This window comes from Thalia democratica, chromosome 5 (genome assembly GCF_965202585.1).
Source record: "Thalia democratica chromosome 5, ktThaDemo2.hap1.1, whole genome shotgun sequence".
Lineage (NCBI taxonomy): Eukaryota > Metazoa > Chordata > Thaliacea > Salpida > Salpidae > Thalia > Thalia democratica.
In genome coordinates this window covers 68,304,388-68,324,854 of record NC_139169.1, presented here as the reverse complement: position 1 = coordinate 68,324,854, position 20,467 = coordinate 68,304,388, and the positions used below count along the sequence as shown (strand labels likewise).

Here is a 20,467-nt window from a genome sequence, read left to right as displayed (position 1 = left end):
AAGATATAGTCTGGAGAGGGTATATTGATTAGATATTTTTAGTGTAAAATGTAAATGTAGATATTTGATTTAGTCTTATATTAGACTTTATCTATTTATTAAAAAACAACTTGTCTAAATTCATGATTTTTAATGTAAAACTATATTGATCCTTTAACCAGTTAATAAAGTTGAAAATTACTTTAATTTTGATTTTAAGTTAATAAAAAATAGAATAAAGTTTTCAGTTAATCCGAAGTAATATACTTACTTTTATATTTCTTTATTCTTAACATTATAAACTAACAAGGGTTTTCACTTTTTATTTTGTAGGCTGTAAATAAACTAGAAAAAGACTTGCAGACAGGGCTTAGTAAGCTCTTTAGAAATTAATTTATAGGTAATAATTTTTACATAGCTCAAAGTAATTTTAATTTTTTTACCGATTTGCAGACTTTTCATAGCTTCTAACAAATAAATGGTTTATTTTAATTAAAGTTGTGAGACATTTTAGTATTTCTTCTTATTATTCCTAAAAATTAATCCTAAAATATTTATCTTATGTAAACAACAATACATAATTAACAATATGAACTTATCTATAAAGAGACAAAAATATAATTAAAGGGTTTTATGTTTAAAAATAAATATTAAGTTGAATAACAGATATAAAGGAGCACACAAAAATTTAAATTTATGAAGTTTAAAAAAATTAAAAAAGGTAACAGAGTTGACTATCTATTTTGAATTAGAAGTTTTTATTATTTTGATTTATTAAGTTGAAAATAACACATTTACTTTTCAATTTTTTAGCTAAATAAAACACCTACCACTATTCGACGTTTTTTGTGTACAAGTTTGAATAAAACAGAGCAAATTTTATTGGATATATGAACAAATCACACTTGTCTAGTACTTGTTATACACTATACTAAAAAAAAAACTTTAATAAAAGTAAGAAGTTGAATACCTGTTAATTTTTTATGATGTTATAACTTAAATTTAATTTACCAATCTTGCTCTTACACAGTTGTACGTATAAATAGATTGTTATAAAAGTTGAAAAATACGCCATTAAAAAAACTGATGGAAAAATGAAAAAACTTATAAGCAACGAAGATTCTTTTTAAAATGTTAACCAGACTCACTAATATGATCTAAATCAGTTTATTTTAAATACAAATTGATTTTAAGAAAAATTAAAAAGGTAATAGTTAAATCTATCCTGTTCAACCCAAACGTGAAAAAAAGCTAGCAACTTATAAATCTTAAATCAATTTTCTATGAAAACGACCATAAAGAAGTTAAAACATAAGTACTATTAAAAAAAGCTGCGATAGCAACTATAGAAGCAAGGTAGTAGCAGACTATAATAATATTTTGAATAAAACTTGATCAAAAGATTAAAAACTCGATGATCTAAGTAGAAAAAAAATATATTATAAAGTTTTTTAAGCCGTTTTAGTAACACCTGAGTTAAAGGCAGGCATCTATGATAATAACATTAACAAAATTGGTTCGATTTCGGCAAACAACCAATTCTTTCCAGAGTTGTCAAATTGCTAATAGTTGTTATGTCAATTTACAGTGAGGTGTATATGAATTTGTTTTGTTTAAATAAAAATTGCATGCTTGAGCAAAAAAAAAACAATGCTTTTTAACAAGTATAATATCTACTATTAAATATTATTTTTGAATTTAGTGTTTCTAACAGATAGTTCAGCTAAGTTTCAAATCCAACCGGAAGTATTGTTTGTAGTGTTAGCGGAAAAACGAAATTACAATCACAAATTTACATTTTGAGTTCACAAAAAAAAAACAACATTTTTTTTTTTTAAATTACAATCAACTTTTATTTTTAAAGTAAAAGGTAGAAAAATACTAATTATAAAATAAGATTAAAATGTTCTTTAAACAAGACCTAAAACTGTTTCCGTTAAGTATAGTTGGATAATCAAAATTTTTTTATAGCCCGAGCCCTGAAGAACATTTTCCATGAGCTTTTCTTGACATTTAATGGACATTAATCGTAGTTTAAATCGGATCAATTTTTTCAAAGGGCTGTAAATGTTGTATACTGTTAGAAAACATTAAAAAACTTTAACTATAATTTGAAATAGTAATAAATAGTATATTAGTTAGAAAATTTTTAAAGAAAATTCATGTGCTTTTATTATATTAAATAAAAACGTTTTAAAGGTTTAATTAAATGAAAACAGCTTTATTTGTAATGTATACTGCACTATGCAGTACTAGATATTGCAAATTAATTTTTATGGTTGTCCGTTTAGTCTTATTTTTTTAATAATGATCAAAATTACAAATAATATCGACAACAATAAAAGATGTCCTGAAGCTTCTCAAGTTTAATTCTTAAGAGTTGGAAGTTGTGGATAACATACGGCACGCAGAGTAAAATTGACTGATGTTTACAAGTTTAAAAAGTTTCACGCCTTCAGAGGGTTAAACTTCAGTATGCGAGCATGTAAATTTTGCCTGCTCACCACAATTTTGAAACTGAAACTACATGATAAAGGGTTTTAAACGAAAAACAAAAAAGTCTTATAAGCAATTTACAGAAAGTTTAAAATGGAAAGTATAATTTAAGGTCAGCCTGATTCGCATATTTGATAAGTCAGCAATAATTTTTTAGACTAATTTTCAATAAATACTTCTAGAGATTTTCAAAATTATCATTTATAAAGTTATTATAAACTTTTGAAAAAATTCTGTTTAAACTTGAACAATCTGGAAAAAACCTAAATTAGTATTACTAAATATCTCTATGAATTAGGTTTAGGAGTTTCTATATAAACTTATTTTAAGTTATTTCTCAGTTTGATTATAACAATCAACAAATAAACTTCAAATTAGACTGTAGTTGTTTATAAAGCTGAAGAACTATTAAAAAAGGCTTGGTTAGTAATTATAGAAATAAAGTAGTACGAGACTATAATGAAATTTTGAGCAAAATTTGGTCAAAAAATTAAACACTTACCGATCTAATTAGAAAAAACTACACTATAAAGTATATTAAACCGTTAAATTAACATCTGAGTTAAAGGCCGGCATCTATGATAATAACATCAACAAAATTGGTTCTGATTTTCGCAAACAACCAATTTTTTCCAGATTTGTCAAATTGCTAATAGTTTTTATGTCAATTTAGCAGTTAGGTGTATATGTTTTTGTTTCGTTTAAAAAAAAACTTCATACTTGAGTAAAAAAAAAACAAGTATAATATCTACTTTTTAACAAGTATAATATCTATTATTAAATCTTATTTTTGAAGTTAGTGTATCTAACTGACTGTTCAGCTAAGTTTGAAGTCCAACCGGAAGTATTGTTTGTAGTGTTACCGGAAAAACAAAATAACAATCACGAACTTACATTTTGAATTCATAAATAACAATCACACATTTTTTTTTTGAATTCAATTTCTATTTTGTAAGTAAAAGGTAAAAAAATACTAAATTATAAAATAAGATTACAATGGTCCTTGACAAGAGCTAAAACCATTTTCGTTAGGTATAATTGGATAATCAAAATGACTTTTTATAGCCCAAGCCCTGAAAAACATTTTCATAAGCTTTTTGTGTCATCTAATGAACAACAATCGTGGTTTAAATCGGAGCAATTTTTTTAAAGGGCTGTAAATGTTGAATATTTTTCGAAAAAATTAAAAAACTTTAACTATATATTTGAAAGAGTAAAAAAAAAAGTTAATAAGAAAAATTATTTAAGAAAATACATGTGTTTTTATTGTTTTAATTAAAAGCGTTTTAAAGGTTTAATTAAATGAAAGCAGATTTATTTGTAATGTATACTGCAATATGCAGTATTAGATGTTGAAAATTAGTTTTTATAATTGTCCGTTAAGTCTAGATTTTTTGTTAATCATCAAAATTACAAAGAGTTATGGCAAAAATAATAGATGTCTTGAAGCTTCTCAAGTTTAGTGCTTAAGCCTTGGAAGTTGTGGATAACATAAGACACGCGGAGAAAAATTGACAGATGTTTACAAATTTAAGTAATTTGCTTCCTTCAGAGGGTAAAACTGCAGTATGCGAGCATGTAAATTTTCCCTGCTAAACACAATTTTGAAACAAAACAACATGATAAAGGATTTTAAACGAAGAACTCAAAAGTATTATTTACAATTTAAGGGAAGTTTAAATTGGAAAGTATACTTTAAGATCTGCCTGATTTACCTATTTGATGAGTCAGTAATATTTGTTAAGCTTATTTTAAAATATATACTTACAGAGATTTTTAAAACTGTTCTTTGAAAGCTATTATATACTTTTGAATAAACTCTTTTTAAACTTGAACAATCTTGCAAAAATTCAAACAAGCATCACTAAAAATCTTTATGATTTGGGTTTAGAAATTTATATATAAATTAGTCCAAAGTAATTTCTCAGTTTAAGTTTACCAATCGACAAATAGACTTAAAATTATACTGTAGTTGTTTACAAAGCTGACCAGAGTCTAGTCAGTAAATAGTATCATAAACAATTTATTTTTATCTGTGTTAATAAACGAATGATTAAAAAATGAGCCATACCGTGTCTTATCAAAAAAGCCCCTACTATAACTAATAAATTTAAACTGTATTATCACTATTATCTCAAAAGTTTGCTTAATTAGAAAACAGACAAAACATTTAAAAAAATTGTAACTTGATGAAAATGAAGATTTTTTTATTGTAAAAACAACTGCTTTACCTTGAGGCCTCTAGTAGTTTTGAGTAGTTTGCAAGATAAGTTTTAAAAATTTACCATTGCCGTTTCTTAAAAAAAAGAAAGTCAGTAAGTTTATGCAAACATTGCTCAAATATATAATTAATATTAGTAGTTATAAAAGAAATATTTTGTTTTATTTTCAATAAGCAATGGTATGTTAATACACTTTTAAGTTCTCTGATAAAAAATATATGTATAAGTTGTATATATATGTATATGTATAGGTTGAAGAAAATAAGTATTTAATAAAAATAAATCGTTTTTTGTTTTATATATAGTTCTAATATTGGTATAGTATTTTGTTCTTGGCTTATACACTTATTGTTTAGATTTTTTTGTATCTGATAAAAATCTGAAAAATAACTTTAATAAATATTTTTACTAAAGATATTAAATTTTAAAATTTTACCAAATAACTTTTTATAACAAAAACAAGAACATTTTTTTAAGAACAAGTAACATTCATTTAAAAGATAAAAATATTTGTTTTATTGTTAACAAATTTTCCAGAATTCATTATATTGTTATATGTTAAATAAAACAACTTAGATGTAAAAGCTACTAAAGAAAAATAATTACAAATTTCTACGTAAGTTATCCTAATCAAATGATCAACAAAACAAAAGTTTTTTTTTTAATTTTTCAAGTTAATTGTAAATACCAAAATCGATTATATTATCTAAAATATTTATCATCAGGGTTGCAACAAAACCTTGGAAAAATCTGGAATTTGACAACTTAAGTTAAAAAAACTGTAAAAACCTAAAATTTGATAAATTTTGAACAAAAATCACTTAAAAAACCTTGAACATAAATATGTTTCGGTTGTTCTAGTTATAAAATGAAAATAGCATTATAAAAAATGTTTTTGTTTTATATGCTTTAAATAAGACATAATAACTTAAAATTTTTCAATTTTTTTTAATGTCTTTTTTTTATACTCAATTTTTCTAAATAAAACCTTCTAAAATGTATACAATTTAATAATTTTAAGTTATATTCAATAGTCTAGTAGTTGAAAATTATTTTTTTAGGATACATGCTTGTTCGAAATTCTAAAACTTGTTAATTAAAAAGTTTATTTATACTTTGGAAAAATTTCTGTTTTAAACTTAAAATAAACCAATAATATGACCCAAACTCCTTGGTATTGATCTAGAACAGAATTTCCCAAAGTGGGCAAAGTGGCCGTCTTGTGGACTATTTTAGGAAGTCAGGAGGACTATAAACGACCCATATGAAACATTTTTGATTTTTTTGTTAGTCTTTAAAAAACAGGTAAGTTTTGGCAACAGAAATTTTAAATTGTTTGGTTTTTGGTTCTGGTTTTAGATTAAAAGTGTATTTTGCATAAGTAAATTTGAGAAAAACTTTAATGCTAAGGTCAATATTTTAATAAGTTCAAAATTTTAAGTCAATGTTTATCATATTTGTATTTTAATGAAATAATATATAAATAGAATTCTTTCTAACCGAAACTTGGTAAATTAAGAAAGTTTATTTTCACTTACATTATTATTACGATAAGCTCTCTACTTTAAAGTAAATTGAGCAATATCTTCAGGTTAATATGAATAAGTATATGTATACTCAAAAAGAAATCAAATGGTAATATTGAATATTTTTTAATTACTGTTACTCGGTTTACTTTACACCACACTCAACATACAGGGTTGCCAAGTACTCAGGATAAATCAGGACATTTTGAAGTTTTTTAAAACCTCAAGATGACTCAGGACAGCTTAGGATAAATCAGTGTTTTTTTTTTAACTTAAGCTGACTTAGAATAGTTTTCTGATTTGAAATGGTCTAAAGAAAGGTTTTTTTCTACCATAACCAATTTTGTTAAATAATTTGATTTTCATTTATTTCAAAAAGTTTTAAAATTTATATTTTGTTAGGGATTTGAAATATCACAGGATAACTCAGGACACTTCAAGCTCGCCCAAGATAGTTTGATCAGTTTTTTGACCAAAAATTCGGTTTACTGACTTTTTTCTCTTCTTTTTAGCTATTATTAATTTTTCTTAAAAACTGAATACATATCAGACTAGCTTGATCTAATTTAAAGTTGCCACCCTTCAACAATCATGCTTAATAAAACCAATTCAATATTTTTTTGCATTTTTTTGATACTCCAAATAATATACATTTTAATAGTATGTTTAGTATATTGTAACCTATTGTTATTGATCCTAGGGGTTTACAACTATCTTAAAATCTTGAAAAAGCTAGTAACAATGCCATTTTTTTAAATATAGTAAAATTTTTGAAAAATGAATTCACTCTTGTTAACTTATAAATTACCTATGGATGAACCTTTTAAATTCCTTTTACAAAGTTTTAATACTTTTTTAAATATGGCTAAAATAAATCTTAGATCAAGTTATTTTTTAATATATTTTTTAATTAAGAATTTTTAACTGTTTTTTTACTATAATATTTTTACAAAATTACCTCAAGCCTGCAACCACATTAACATTTTCTTCATTGTATATTACTTTTTGAAATGTTGTCTACTAACTATTTTTTGTATATTGAATGTTCTACTCATGTTACTTGTTCATAGATAATAATTGTTACTTAATAATTATTAGTTACTTCAACAAATTTTAAACTTTTATTATGTTAATTTAGTAAACTATTTAGAATTTAACTTTGAATTGTTTTTTTTTTTGTTGATAATAAAGACAAATAAATAAAAGACATATAATCAATATAATTTAACTTATCAAGACTGCTAAAATTTTGAATTTGAGCATTAAAAAGTTAAAACCTTGAATTATGATTTAAAGTCATGGTACAATATTAAAATATAAAAAATATTAATATGTAAATTATTACAATGTATTTTTAACATTTTTTATTTCAATTATATTTTTATTATATTAATATATTTTATCATATTTTTTGTATTAAAATATTTTTGAATAAATTTATGTTAGAAAATAAAAAAATTTAAATAGATTTTACTCTAAATATTTTATTTTCTAAGCAACATTCATAGCTGATTTTTTTAATTTTAAACTTAGCTTTGCTTTTATAGTTGAATAGTGTCAATAAATTTTAATATACTTTTCAAATCCTAAACTAGCAAGTTTTACATATTATACAATTTTTTACTAAAAAAAAAGATTATAAAATTTAATTTATTGAGTAGGTTTTCTTTAATTAGAATTAGTATCTGTTTTATTCTATTTATAATAGATGTTTTCTAGTATATATTTATAAAAAAGTGTTACACAAACTACTTTTATGCAGTTACTGTTAGTATACTTGTTTAGATTGCTTACTTTGCTAAAATTTTTCTTAACTATTTTTGAGAACTTACTTCCTACACTTGATATAACTGAACAGCAATATGTAGGGATAAACCAGATGCATTTTCTTTTTCCTTTATCTTTTTTATAGTTATTTCTTTGTATACTTTTGTATAACTTATGTCATATTTGTAGCCTTTTTCTTTCAAAGCATCAATGTGTTCTTTTATTTGAATTCTACTGAATTTTCTTGTTTTGTGACTGTTTTAAAGTTGGTAGCAAATTCAAGTGCTTTACTTAGGAATTTCTTAGTTATGCTTTAATATAAATATTTACTGTCGAATTTGATCAACTTATTGAAATGTTCCTTTATACACCAGCTCCTAGGATTAAATATTTTGAGCAAACTTTTGTCGTTCTATAAACAATACTTAAATTAAGCTTTTTAAGTTATATGAATATACAAAATTGATAGTTTTTTGTAGATTTCTCATAACATTTTCCAATTAAAAAAGTATTATATGTGTATGTTGTCCTAAATAAAAGTCTTTTGTTTGAATATTTGGATTACCTAAATTTTAAGACAGCTTTTATTATTTGTCAAAACAGTTAATACTAAATAAATAAATGTATCACACAGGGTTTCAAAACTTTTTAGATTAATGCTTAAACATTTATTGTATAATACAAAACACGATTATACTTTAAGTAGTTTTTACTTAAAATAAGTTTAAAATCATTTTAACTTCTTTCAGAAATATACTAAGTATTTAGACATGGCTTCGCCAAAAGCTATTAAAAGATTGCAAAAAGAGTTTCTAGAACTTAAAAAGAATCCTATTCCATTTGTAAGAGATATAAAACCATTGGAAGACAATATGCTTGAGTTTCATTTCTGCGTAAGTTATATTTATGTTGTGCTATCTTTAACTAAAAAGCAATACTTAGTTTTTTTTTTACTTTAACTTTACACTTATTTTTAACAATGAGTTTTTTTTGCTCGTGTTAAAAATGTTTCTCCACTACTTTATAATTTTTATTCATTTACTAAAAATTATTGATGCACCAATTCCAAGATATGTTCGAAAAATTCGGCCAATAGTGAATCCGAGTCTTGTTTCAAATTATGTTTCGGCCTAATTCAGATCCGATTTTTTTTAATAATTGGATTCTTAAAGATCTAAGTCGCTTGTTATGTAAATACAATACAAGTTTTAAAATAAAAAATGCTAATTATACTATTAGTTGTTTGCAAAACTAAGTTTAAACAATATTTTAACTACTAATAAACAAATCAATTTTAAGAATAATTTAGTTTAAAAAAAACGAATGTCTTGCTGAAAAAAAACTAAGTTACATACACGAGAACTTATTTTTAAACATTTTATATCCATGTAAGCAACATTAAAAGTTAACATGTATTTTTGTTATGCAAAATAAATAAATTATCGACTTTAATACATGCTTAAAGCAGTGAGCAAATCACAAACAGTTTTAAAACACTTAACGTTTAATTTATGAGTTAGTTTTTATTGTGACCACTAACGAATTAAAACAAAAACTTTAAGAAGTGTTTTTATTTATCAAACAAAGTGGTATTGAAACTATCATTGAACCGTAATAAATTTAAAAATATAACAAACTACAGTAAAGGCCTAACAGAAGAATAGGTTTATTGTTCTACCATTACAAAAATAAATAATAGATTATTCTTAGCAACAGTTTGAAATATAAAACGAACTAAAATTGCAAAGATGTACTTTTATGCTACAAAAGACTATTGTGTTTTTTCTAGTTGTGGTGGAGAAATAAAACAATTTTCCTGTATTTGGAAACAAGCAATTACGCTTTTTCTCCTATAAATTTCGATCGTCAAAAAAATGTCTTTCAGAATACAAAGAAGATAAAAGAGCAGCAAGATGTTTCCTTGCAAAGCTGGCAAGATGTGGGTATTTTGTCTTGTTCAAGTTCCATCAATTTAAAACTTTATCCTCTTCATTTTGTGCATTCAAATTTTATTTAGCATAAAACCCTTTTTTTCTGCTCAAATTTCTTTTCAGTAGAATCCTGTTGCTCGTCATCCTCTGTAGCTGTGTATGATTCAATTTTAAACGAAGAATAGTAATTTGGAAATTTCTTTTAATGAAAATTTACAGAGTTTTGTGATTTTGGTTTTTCTTGTAGCAATATAGGAGCATCACCTTTTTGAACAGCCTAGAAAGAAATATGCTTCTTAGAATAATATTTTAGCTGCTCTTAAATATTATTTTTGAGGTAAGGAGGGAAAGCGGAAAGTCGATATCTTGTATCAACAGCTGTTGTGACTAGTAGTGATTTGTTGTCATTTATTTTAAGTTGTTTTTATTGGGATAAAATAGGGGAGGACAATAAAAAATTTACTAGATTCGTCCCGAATAAAACGCTGCCAACGTTTTTTTGCAAGTTTTTTCCTGTAATTTTTGCAAAAGTTTTACAAACATTTGACAGTTCTTCTGAATTTTAATTGGTGTTAAAAGTTTTGTAAGTGATTTTGCATGCCGGATCACGCTTGAGAGCAATGCATTGTTTTTACCACACTCCTTTGTTGCAAAAAAAAAAGGTTTGAGCAATAGAATGGTGTGATTAACAATGAATGTAATAATCGAATCTTTATCGTTTTTATAGTTAGCCACATAGTACTGGACAGCTATTTTTAGAGTTTTCAGTCTCTCAAGCATAATATATGTTCAGTTCAACCTTGTATCAACGTCTTGAAGACGAAGCAAGACTTTTCTGTTTTATTGTGCTTCTTAATGTTTCTTGCATTGTCTCTTAAAAAAACGTGAACATGATCCCAGATAATATTTCAATTACTAAACATATCCTGAATGTAATTACAAATGTTTTGGCCATTTTGTTTACCTTTGTTTCTCGGCCATGCCAAACTCACTTAAAATTTTTATTCAACCAACTAGCAGTTAAAAAAATATATAATTTAAAGATAAATAACTATTGAAGGTCTCCACTTCTTGCTAAATAGAATGATATAACTTCTACTATTTTAAGATTTTGTTTACAAAACAATCTTTCACTACAAAAAATAGAACATCAAAAAAATAGTTATAAAAACTTAATTAAGATATTTTTTGATTGATTTCTTATATTTAGAACATTTTTTGCAGATAAAATATTAAAATGATTGAAGTTATAACATATATGTCATAGATTAAAATTATTAAATCAATATGTAAAAAAAATATTAATATGAAACTATAAAGCTAAAAGTATGCAAGCATGTGCTTTAAGGTTACATATGTAAATTTGTTTATTTTTTCTTTGTATAAATAGTTTACTTTTATATAATAAATCTCAAAAAAAAAACCAACCTATTTATAACTGATTTTTTTTTCTTTTACTAATAGGCTCTCCAAAAAAGACACAATAACATGATATTTTTTTTTAAGTTAGGAAAAAAGTAAAATAAAATATACGAGTCCTAGATTCCTTGTAACAAATCATTTATGACACAAATTAAAAAATAATCAATAAAATCTAAATTGAGACTTTAAACCATATTAAGCCAACCATGGATAATTTAAATAATTACATGGTCTTTGTAAACTAGATCTCCCACAAAAAACTCTATAAATATAACAATATAATAAATGTCATAAGTTTTTAAAATAACCTTAATAGAGATGTTTTGAAAAAATTGTCGTGAGGTCTGAGCTATGCAGGTAAGATTTCACTGAACTGAGGTGATCTGAGGGTATTCTATATAAAATGAAAGAAGTTAAATAACTTACAAGAATGTTTTTTTATATTTTCGTAAGAAAAAAGCCAAAATGTTATTTGATCCGAAATAGGTTCACAAGCAAACATAAAAAACTAAGCACATGACTAATAATTTAGAGCGGTATCCGAAAAGCTGAGATTAAACGCTTAACTATGTACTTAATAATTTGAGAGTATAGCAAAAACAGTTTTTCATAGTTTTAATATTGTTTGCAAAATTCTAAATCAAAGTTGACAATACTTTTATAAGTGTGAAAAAGCACCGTTTTATCAACTCCAGTGCAAAATTATTATTTAGTTTTACATTTCATTTAACTTATGACAAACAACTGGGTAAAATTAAAATAGTTTAAAGAAGTCTGAACCGGATCTGAATCCTAATCTTATTTGAAATTATGATTCGGCCGGATATAAGTCCTAATCTTGTTTTAAAATATAAGATTTGGCTGAATCCGAGTCCCCATATTGGATATGGTTGATCACTACTTAAAACCTTTCTCAATTGTATAATTATACATATTTACTAAATCCTCTTAAAAAATATTACAATTATATACTTTATGATTAGAATACATCAAACTCAAAACTTATCAATATTTATGTAAAATTAAGTTTTTTTTTAATTTTTTTAAGTTTCTCAGACTCCCGTAGAGTAATAAAAATATATTAATTACTTAAAATATTTTAAGTTCTGTTTTAAATGGACTTTTAAATTTTCACTAGAAACATTTTTTTTTAATATAGAGCTTTTTTTATAGAAACTTAATTTAGAACGGACTTTAAGAAAAATTATAATTATTCATATAGTTCGTCTACCGGAAATTATTACCATCAAGCGTTCAATATTTGGATTAAGTTAACTGCAAGTTCAATTGCTATAAACGAATTAAGGCTGATAAACTAAATAAGCATATGATAACTTTGCAGGTAGAAGGGCCTACTAACACTCCATATGAAGGAGGATATTACCACGGAGTACTTAACTTTCCACAAAATTACCCATTGGGAGCACCAAAAATCTGGATGATTACGCCTAGCGGTAGATTTAAACCAAACAGATATCTGTGCATCTCAATGACCGACTTTCAGCAGAGTTCATGGAACCCTGCTTGGAATATAGGCACCTTAATTAATGGTACGAATTATAAATGTTTTTAACTGGTAGTGTAAATAATTATATTATTAAGTGTTCAGGAACCATTTAAACTTAAACAAAGTATCTTACATTATTCTAGATCTTCTTTTTTGTGGCAGTATCATCTGCTTAAATTAGTTTATACTTACCTAATTTTGTTTTCACATAGTTTTATTTAGTGAACATAACTTTCAAAAAGTTTTGATTTCTTTACGACAACTAGAAAAGTTGTCTAACATAATATTCCGATTGTTCGTATATAAAATTTTTACAGGTTTGTTATCTTTCATGGTTGACAATGCTAGTCACTTTGATACAGGAGCAATGATCAGATCAGAAGAATACAAGAAACAACTGGCACTAAAGTCGTTACGTCACTGCAGTGATGATAAGCAGTTCGGTGAGCTGTTTCCTGAGTTGAAGCAGGAAATAGCTGAAAAGTTGGCGGAAAATCCTGAGAAGTACAAGGCTGCTAATGATAAACTACTTACGTTTGAAGATATAAGGTATTATCTTTTATTGACGGCACTAGCTGTTTTGCTATCATTCATTTTGTACTCTATTAGCAACATCTTTGTAAGACTATTAGGAGCTTTCTGCTTCTGTGTTTATTTATTGAATCTTTTGCTTTAATTTTGTGAATAAAAAGTTTATGAAAATGTTTATAATTTTGTTATATGTGTTGTATTTAAGACTATCTGAAGGTTTTTGCACTTTTAAGTTACAATTGTACAATAATAAGTTTTTTTTTCTGATTAAATGTTAATTTATAAGTCTCATACCTATGATTAAATATAAATACCTTTTTATCATTGTCTATTAGAAAGAAACAAAAGCAAACTTCTAATAGTTTAAATATATATTCAAACTTTCCTAAATTATATATTTTTAACTGTATATTCTACCTTAGTTTTTTATAAACTTTTATTTTTGGCACAAAACTATCATGCTAAAAGAATATATTTTAGCTTAAATTTTAGACTTACTCGGATGATGTTATGCTAGACTAGACGAAATAAGTAACTAGTTTGAGGCAAAAACTAAAACTTTTATGCTGTTTGAAATCCAACGTTTTTGCTTTAGAGATAGTTTAATAATTTCGTTAAAAATGATAGTTCTCAGACATATGTTTCAATCACTATATGTTATCATAAAAATTAAAGATGAGGAAATATATTTTTAAGTGTAAATCAATAAGGTTCGTATAGTAAAAATTAAATTTTTATAATTCAGTCTTTCACTTTTATTAACTTTTAAATTTACATGTTTTGTTGCAACACAGACAGACAGACTTTTATCGTACCGATCAATAATTGTTATACATAATTTTAAATTGCATGACTTAATAGTTGATAGTAATGTAAAAAACAAAATGCATAATGCTAGTAATATTTCAAATTTTAAATACTTTCTAAAGAATAACAAAAATGTAAAAATACAACGATTTGTTTAACTAAATACTTTTAGCATTGTAAAAAAGTCTAATAAAAATATTTTAAATCACTTCAATACATCGTTTGTACAATCGTCATCTTTTTTAAAAATGTTGAAGTATTAAATTTTATATTCCATTTACTGATAATATTTTATTTAAAAATGAACATTAAAGTTTAAAATATAAATTAAAACAGGTGTCGGCTGGCCTGAGGTACTTATGGGCCAAATTTTGAATTGAAGCATCTTTGCGGGCCGCAGTTTTAGTATCAATTACACATTTAAAATTACCTAGTTTTAGTCTGGTACACGAGTCAGTCTGAGTTTTAGATATACATATTGGGCTTATTATTGAAAGGTAAAACTGCGTTTCTTGTCCATATCCTAATATGGGAACGGGTCTCAAATGCATGAATGCACAGAAATGCATAGAGCCAATTTGCACGAATTACATTTCGCATGAGAGCAAAAAAATACAGAAAAAAATAAACAAAAGGTTACTGACCGAGAGTAAGGGCTAGGGGTAACAGTGATAGTAAAATTTAAAATAAAAATATAACAAAAAAAAAAAAAGTTAAAAACAAAAGCTATCAACCGAGGGTAAGGGTTAGGGGTACCAGTGATAGTGAAAAAAAATATCAAAAAATTAAATAAAATTAAGAAAAAATTAACTCGTGCAAAAATGTCTCCGTGCAATTTTATCCCCTCGTGCAAAAGTATATTCGTGCAATTTTGTGCACTTGTGCAATTTTGTCCCCTCGTGAAATTTTGTACGATCGTGCAAATTTGATAGCTACCCACTCATATAGCTGTCGAATAAACTAATATTTTATGCTTAGTAGTCTAACTAATTAACTATTCCCTAGCACTCATACAAACGAGCTTAAATGTGTATAAATTAAACAAAGAGATGAATAAAGTAAAATTGATGTCATACGGTCTTTATACAACTTGATTTTATTTTATTGATTTTCAATTAAGTTACAAAATGTTTTTTCTATATTTTGTTAATAGAGATTGAGGGATTAAAGTTTAAAACTTCTATAGATTCTTCGTTAAACTTCATAAAAAAACTTAGACCAAAACTATTTTTACTGATGATTTTGAATGAATATCCCACCAGTTTTTATGACATTAATAATAATTGTGTCCTAAAAGTATTAGTTCAGGTACTTTTTGTTGTGTTAGTTTTTTAAATCAAATATAAATCAAAAAAGGTGAAATTAATTTTTTTTACGATATTTGCTTAATTTTGTTAGGCAACAAAAATAGAAACACTTTAAAACTTACTGTAATTGGTAGTTACTACTAAAAGCTTTGCATTGTTAGATTTACAAATAACTATACTAATTCTCTTATATAAAGTTGAACAAGTTATTTAGTGTGCCAGATCAACATACTTGCAGGCAATAGAATTACCTCATGAATTCAAAGTCGCAACCCGTTTATATTAAAAGCATTCTCGTGGGCCGGAGATTCTTTGAAGACCGCAGTTGGCTCGTGGGACACGTGTTGTCGACCACTAAATTAAAACTTTCTTTTGTAAAAGTCCTTGGATTCATTAAAAAAACTAATTATGCTCATTATGTTACCTCAGTTTAAACCTAATTAAACTTTTAAGTATTTTACTTTTTTTGTCAAAACACTTCATGTAAATCTGCAGTTAGCATCACCAAAATAAAATCTTCTTTTTCGGATTCCATTTTCCCCTATCTCTTTGCTACTTCCGCTCTTGCCTATCTGGTTTATCTTTTCTGATCATCTGCTTTTTATGACCTTTCCATCTCCATCTTCTGAACAAAATTGCGCTATGTGTTTAGTTTTAACATCCCTAAATATTTTAATACAACTTTGTTTTTAGATAGAAATTATTTTAATTCGTATTTAGTAAAAACATATAGCAAACATAATGATAACAACCGAAGAGCTTTACAGTTTTATAAAATTGAAAGCATACAAACATATTTGTCAAAAAGTATCAAAAGTATAAAACGTCTTCTTTTTTATTAAAAAATGACAAGATATTAATACTAGTTGCTATGACAATAAGTTCAATGTTGTCATATCCGGACTCAAAGTAAAGTCAAGCTACATTATACAGACAAGACGTTCTTATTCCTTTTTTTTATAGCTTTGCTATTTTTGGAGGATTATTACCTTATTTATCTTTTTTGAAAGTGATTACCAAATTTGCCTCAAACATACAAAAAAGTATTAAGTTTATAAAAAAAAACTGTATATATTGAACTTTACGCTTATTTTATAGAAAAATCTTATATCATTAAAAGTTTATTAAATTTATAAAATTTAAAGTTAAATATGCACTGAAAGTCGTGAATTTTCCCTGATTTATAAGTAAGAGTTAACATTTGTTTATAAATAAACTATTTAAAAGCAATGCTAAGTTTGAATTTGAATAAGTTATTATGATGATTGCATAAGGACAGATTATTGATACAAGTACAGTCTTTAGCGTCAGTAAAGACAGTTTAGAGATTAACTCTTGTTGATGACATTGTACTAATATCCTTCTACTTTAAATTGGATTGTACCCTTCAGTTGGAACATCAAAAAGCGAATAGACTGTATTAAACACTTTGTTACTTTAAGTATCAAAAGAAAGTACCAAGTTATTAAGTAATTTTTTAGCTTCGTTGACTTTTTATGCAATTCTACTTATTTTAATATGTCTTTTTAACTAACATTTTTTATAGAATACTGTTTATTAAACGTTGTTCTTATAAGTTACCAGTTGTTTTTAATTTTAAATATCATTTAAAATATTATTTAAGTTGTTATCTAAACATATTCTCCAGTATACTAACTAAAGTGATTAAGTCGCCGAAGAACAGCTTATGATTAAAAAAAACGTCTCCTAAACGATTTATTAAGTTTTTGTTTTTACTACCACTACTAACCCTAACCCTTACCCTCGGTCTGTATTTTTTATTAGTTTATTTTTCTTTCTGATTTATTTTTTTTGTGATACTTTTTTATGTGTTTCTTTACTATCATTGTTAACCTAACCCTTTTTTTGTAAAATAGTGATTGCTTTTTTATTAACTATCAAACTTTAATAGGTGCGCATTTATGTTTGTCTACTTTTAGACAAAATAAAACCGCACTAACAAATTAGTAACCTATATATTATAAAACCAAATCTAAAAGTGTTACGTTATCTTAATTAGTCCTTCTTTTCTCGAGTTTTTACTAACTTCAAAACAGCTTAAGTTACGTCAAAACTGCAACTACCACGATATATTTTAGAAGGCAATCAATGTATGTTTATCTAGTCATCTGTTTTACTTAAACGCACGACAATTGAAGTGCACGAAAGCATATCAATTACTACGGCTTAAATCACATAAGCGTTTATTATAGCTGGTTATAATAATGCTGTTTCAAAATTTACTTTCATTTTTTGAAATGTTGTAACTAACTTTTATTTTTAGTTTGTGCTCTTTTCTTTTTTTTTTGATAAAATGATGGGTTAAATATTTAAACTCTTATTCTAAAAACTATTTAGTACTATTTATAAAAGATTTTTTAACGGGTTTATAGCCGGCTTAAGATACTCTGATTTTTTATTTTTAATTTTTAAACCCAAAAAAGTATTTTTAGAAAACATTTATTAAACCTTTATATCTATTGAAGCTATAGTCTGGAGAGGGTATTTTGATTAAATATTTTTAGTGTAAAATGTAAATGTTGATATTTGATTTAGTCTAATATTGGACTTTATCTAATTATTGAAAAAAAAAATTGTCTAGATTCATTATTTTTGATGTAAAACTATATAAATCCTTTCAACAGTTGATAAAATTAAAGTTTATTTTTATTTTGATTTTAAGTTAATAAATGATAAATTAAATTTTTCCGTTAATGTTGAAGTAATATACTTATTTTTTCACTTGTTCAGTCTTAACAATATAAACTAACCAGGGTTTTCACATTTTTTTTATATTGTAAATAAACTAGAATAAGACTTGCAGACAGGGCTTAGTAAGCTCCTTAGATTTTAATTTATAGATAATACTTTTTACATAGCTTAAAATAATTTTAATTTTTTTAATCGATTGGCTGACTTTTTATAGCTTCTAACAAATAAATGGTTTATTTTAATTTATATTGTGAGACATGTAAATATTTCTTCTTATTATCCTAAATTATTTATCTTATTTAAACAACAATACATAGTTTACAATATTGAATTTATCAATAAATAGACGAAAGTATAGTATAAGGATTTTATTATACAAAAAAAGATACTAAGTTAATTAACATATATAAAGGAGCATACAAAAGTTAAAACTTATGAGGTTTAAAAATATTGTAAAAGGTAATAGAGTTGACTAACTATTTTAAAATTGAAGTTTATATTATTTTGATTTATTAACTTAAAAATAACCGATATTTTTTTTATTTTTTAGCTAATTAAAACACCTACTAGTCTTCGACGTTTTTATTTACAAGTATGAATAAAACAGAGCAAGTTTTATTAAATATATAAACAAAAAAAACTTATCTACTACATGTTATACACTATGTATTTTAAAAACAAAGTTTTATAAAAGTAAGAAGTTGAACATCTGTTAACTTTTTATGATGTTATAACTTAAATTTAATTTACCAATCTTGCTCTTATACAGTTGTACGTATAAATAGATTGTTATAAAAGTTGAAAAATATGCCATTAAAAAACTAGTGGAAAACTGAAATAACTTATCAGCAACAAAGATTCTTTTTGAAATATTGGCCAGACTCACCAAAATCATCTAAATTCAGTTTGTTTTAAATACAAATTGATCTTAAGAAAAATTAAAAAGGTAATAGTTAAATCGATAAAAAAATATTTTTTAACATTCTGTTCAACCCAAACGTGAAAAAAAGCAAGCACTTTATAAATCTAAAATCAATTTTCTACGAAAACGTTGCGTTAGCAACTATAGAAGCAAGGTAGTAGCAGACTATAATAAAATTTTGAACAATTTTTTTTCACAAAATTAAACACTTGACGATCTAATTAGAAAAAAAATACACTATAAAATTTTTGAACCGTTTGACTAACACCTGAATTAAAGGCAGGCATTTATGATAATAAAATTAACAAAATTGGATCTGATTTCCGCAATAAACCAATTCTTTCCAGAGTTGTCAAATTTTATCAGTTGTTATGTCAATTTAGCAGTGAGGTGTATATGTTTTTGTTTCGTTTAAATGAAAACTGCATGCTTGAGTAAAAAAAAAAGCAATGCTTCTTAACAACTATAATATCTACTATAAAATCTTATTTTTGAAGTTAGCGTTTCTAAGTAACTATTTAGCTAAATTTTAAGTCCAACCGGAAGTATTGTTTGTAGTGTTGCCGGAAAAACAAAATAACAATCACGAGTTTACATTTTGCATTCAAAAGGTAAGAAAAATACTAAATAATAAAATAAGATTAAAATGGTCCTTGACTAGACCTAAAACTGTTTCCGTTAAGTATGATTGGATACTCAAAACGTATTTTCTATAGCCTGGGCCTTTAAGAAAAATTTTTAAGAGCTTTTCTCGTCATATAATAACAACAATCGTGGTTTAAATTGGAGCAATTTTTTCAAAGGGCTGTAAATGTTGTATACTGTTAGAAAACATTTGAAAACTTTTATTATATCCTTAGAAACAATTAGTTAGAAAAATTATTAAAAAAAAAGATATGTGCTTTTATTTTAAATTAAAAACGTTTAAAAGATTTAATTAAATGAAAACAGTTTTATTTATAATGTTTACTGCACTATGCAGTCTTAGATGTTGAAATTAACTTTTATGATTGTCCGTTCAGTCTAGATTTTTTATTAATGATCAAAAATACAAATAATAATGGCAAAAATGATAGATGTCTTGAAGCTTCTCAAGTTTGATGCCTAAGAGTTCGAAGTTGACGAAAACATACGGTACGCGGAGTAAAATTTACTGATGTTTACAAAATTATAGTAATTTGCGGCCTTCAGAGGGTAAAACCGCAGTATGCGAGCATTTAAATTTTGCCTGCTAAACACAATAAGAACAAAAAAGTCTTATATTTAATTTAAGTAAAGTTTAAAATGGAAAGTGTACTTTAAGGTCAACCTGATTTGCATATTTGATGAATCAGCAAT

At 25.2% G+C, this 20,467-nt stretch overlaps 1 protein-coding gene across 1 annotated transcript in view; it reads left to right on the top strand.

Annotated features, from left to right (window-relative positions):
• Positions 1-8,760: 8,760 nt before the first annotated feature.
• Positions 8,761-20,467, top strand: part of LOC145836800 (polypeptide N-acetylgalactosaminyltransferase 4-like) — a 36,834-nt gene continuing 25,127 nt past the window's right edge. The window contains exons 1-4 of the mRNA XM_082944573.1: positions 8,761-8,883; positions 9,876-9,929; positions 12,686-12,893; positions 13,168-13,399. Of these exons, the coding sequence (XP_082800699.1) occupies positions 8,761-8,883; positions 9,876-9,929; positions 12,686-12,893; positions 13,168-13,399 (617 nt within the window). The remainder of the gene's footprint in view (positions 8,884-9,875; positions 9,930-12,685; positions 12,894-13,167; positions 13,400-20,467) is intronic.